Source organism: Arctopsyche grandis, chromosome 9 (assembly GCF_051622035.1).
Source record: "Arctopsyche grandis isolate Sample6627 chromosome 9, ASM5162203v2, whole genome shotgun sequence".
Taxonomy (NCBI): Eukaryota; Metazoa; Arthropoda; class Insecta; order Trichoptera; family Hydropsychidae; genus Arctopsyche; species Arctopsyche grandis.
Genome location: NC_135363.1, coordinates 12834040 through 12837784, shown reverse-complemented (window position 1 = coordinate 12837784; position 3745 = coordinate 12834040). Strand labels below are relative to the sequence as shown.

At 33.4% G+C, this 3745-nt stretch overlaps 1 protein-coding gene across 1 annotated transcript; it reads left to right on the top strand.

Annotated features, from left to right (window-relative positions):
* Nucleotides 1-242: 242 nt before the first annotated feature.
* On the top strand, nt 243-1918 carry LOC143917043 (opsin-1-like). Its single transcript, XM_077438414.1, has 8 exons — nt 243-376; nt 453-573; nt 650-767; nt 851-1064; nt 1141-1288; nt 1374-1484; nt 1554-1720; nt 1792-1918. The coding sequence occupies exons 1-8, from the start codon at nt 243-245 to the stop codon at nt 1916-1918; spliced, it is 1140 nt and encodes a 379-aa protein (XP_077294540.1).
* Nucleotides 1919-3745: the final 1827 nt, after the last annotated feature.

The following is a 3745-nucleotide window of genomic DNA, read 5'->3' as shown; positions in this document are numbered from 1 at the left end:
ACTGGCTCTTCAGAGACTGAAGTAGTTCGATTTCTCGATTTTCTTCAGTGCACCAATTCTTCTATACCTATTTCATCTACTACAGGTAACTATATACATACATATATAATACTTATAAAAACAAACACTTTTTATTATATATTAGAAACTGATATAAAATTTCAATAATTTGAGAAATACATACATATATATTTACAATTATTTTTAATACATCTCTCAGGTAAGTCAGTTAGCTGTTCAGGATGGCTGCCGAACTTCTTCCAGCTGGATACAGCGCATTGCAGTCGTTTGGGTCTCATGCTGCTGCTTATGGCTCCAACGTTACCGTCGTTGACAAAGTGCCACCCAACATGCTTCACATGGTCAACGATCACTGGTATATTTATTTGAACTGATCGATCAAACTTATCTATTGCTGCAGAAAATCTCTAGTATCATGGTTTATTTCGTAGGTATCAATTTCCCCCTATGAATCCCCTCTGGCACGGACTTCTTGGCTTTACTGTAGGTGTACTCGGAATCATATCTTTAATGGGAAACGGAATGGTTATTTATATATTCTCTAGTCAAAAAGTGAGCAAAACCAACCAATAACATAATATAAGTAGTGTTTCAATCGAATAAGTACTGAATGTATAATATATTTTAGTCTTTGAAAACTCCTTCAAATATATTGGTTGTGAACTTGGCTTTCTCTGACTTCTTGATGATGTTCACGATGGCACCACCAATGGTTATCAATTGCTACAACGAGACTTGGGTATTAGGTAATAAGATGTTTCATATTATTCTACATATACATATGTACATATCCCATTTGTTATCAGATTTACATATATAATTGTTTCAGGTCCTTTCATGTGCGAATTATATGGGTGCTTCGGATCTCTATTCGGCTGTGTATCCATCTGGTCCATGACCATGATAGCCTTCGACAGATACAACGTCATCGTCAAGGGTATCGCTGCAAGGCCCATGACTCAAGGTGGAGCAAAATTAAAGGTTCTTGGCATCTGGGCGTTGTCTCTCGCTTGGACTTTGGCTCCATTCTTCGGCTGGAATAGGTAAGAATCATTTATACTATATTATTATACATGATTTTAACAATCATCGATGCTATAACGTTTTCAAATCCATTAGATATGTACCTGAAGGAAACATGACTGCTTGCGGAACTGACTATTTGACCAAGGACTGGTTCAGCCGCAGCTACATCCTCGTCTACGCCATCTTTGTTTACTTCGCTCCTCTCCTTTTGATCATCTATTCTTATTTCTACATTGTTCAAGTATGTTTAACAAACACTTGAATTATACATATATAAGATTATTTAATTTATACTCCTTTACTTTACTAATTTATGTATTTTCTAGGCCGTAACAGCTCACGAGAAAGCCATGAGAGAACAAGCCAAGAAAATGAACGTTGCATCTCTGCGATCAACTGAACAAAATAACACAAGCACTGAACACAAACTTGCCAAGGTTTGAATCACTGTCAATTATTCAACCACATTGAGGTTTCAAATTATTTATTAAATAATTATATTCCAGGTTGCATTAATGACCATCTCTTTGTGGTTTGTCGCGTGGACTCCATACTTGGTCATCAACTTCACCGGAATTTTCGAAAGTGCACCAATTTCACCTCTAGCAACCATTTGGGGATCACTCTTTGCAAAGGCTAACGCTGTTTACAATCCAATCGTTTATGGCATCAGGTAAGCATTTTCTCCCTATTTACTTATCAGTAATGATCGTGGCAATATTATAAGTTAATTGTTTTTGGCAGTCATCCTAAATATCGGGCGGCTCTCTACAAGAAATTCCCAGCTCTGTCTTGCCAATCTGCTCCAGAAGAGACAGGATCCGTGGCTTCTGCGGTTACCAACGTCTCTGAAGAAAAGCCTTCGGCGTAATTTTACAGGATATAAATTCATCGACTGAATCTTATACTGAATAATTTGGAGTGTAACTACTGAAATAAATACGAAGAAGGATCAAATCACATCAAACTAAATTCAACCAACAATTTGCAGTTGCATTTCTTCTTCTACCAGATATAGTCTTCTATATTATTTGGACGATGATTTTAAATGCAACTGGACTGAAAATTTTCCTCTTTGTGAACGTTTCAGTTGAACACTTCTTATTCAGTATAAATAACCTTGTTAAAAAATGCTCTTCCATATCGACGAACTAATCCAGTTTTACTGTTGACCTATTTTTATAAGACAAAATGTAAAACTCATTCATCGAGCATGTTTCAGTCAAAATATTCACAGAACGAAATCGTTTACTTTTATCAATTATTTACATTTTAGTTGTTCTGAATTAGATGCGTATTTTGGGAACATGCTTGATTTGTAAGTTTAACTATTGCACACTGTAACAACTCTCCATGTTTATGGGAGATATTGAATAGTAAAACCTAGTGTAAGTTATTGATATTTAACATATTTGTAAGTAGCAAATCATTATCCTTAAGCTGATGTCATATTGAAACATTGTTTTTTTTTAATGTATATTTGTATAAATATAATAAATGATCCCCAGCATGCAAGGCAACTTCTGATTTTCATTTTAATACCATATTTTATTTTTACATAATATCCTCAAAATACCTAATATTTAATCGCCACAATTCTTTGTCAACTCAAAATAGCATAAAATTGTATCGCGCGCTCATATTACCATTATTAACCTACGCTTCACCTGTATGGAATAACGCCTCCAATATTAACCTTTCCAAGCTCCAAATAATACAAAATAAATCCCTACAAATTATTTATAACACACCCATATATACTAACTTGAAAAAACTGCATGCCATAAATAATATTCCATTAGTTACAGACATTACTAACAAACTAACTAGTAGATTCTATGACAGAATCATTAATAACCACACTAACACACTTGTGAAGAGTCTCGGTGATTACAACAAAATGTCTATACCCTTCAGGTATAAACACAGATTACCTAAACACAATCTGCTTTAGATCATCGACTTTAGAGTCTTTAGTTAATATTATGTATTAGATGTATTATGAGCATTTATAAGAATTGTAAATATGTTTTTGAGCTCTTTTTAAAATGAGAATAATATAATACTACGATTAATAACAAAATTAAATTAAAATTGTAAAACAGAAAACGATCAGTAGATCAATAGCAATTAAGCATAAAATTAATCATAAAAAGCATTTAAAAATCAAAATCAAAATCAATTTTTAAATAGATATACATATACCAGGAAGACCTAACAGGTTGACCTCAATGCGCCTTCCTAGACAATTATAAAATTGCAGCATTTTTATTACATAAATCACTGTATTTCAAGAGGCTGAAGAACACGAAATTAATAATTAATTAATCCATAGACATCTATGGATTTAGACTTGTACATACATTTTTACAGATTGTACATAAATCAAATTCAGATATTTGTGACAGCGGTTAGAATGATTTTTGCCAATTTGATAGAGGAACCGTTTCAACAATGAAATCAGATAAATTGACAAACTCTGATAAGAAACGATCGACTTACAGTCACAAATATCCAAGTCTGACCAGCAGTATTAAAGATTAGAATGGGAACGAACCCGGTAACCTCTCGGTGCTAAACATAAACGCAACCACCATTGCATATAAATACATCTATCTTCTCTGATGATATTTTATAATTAAACACACACGCATACACAAGCAAAACAGAATAGGTGACAAAATTAAAAGTCATTTTT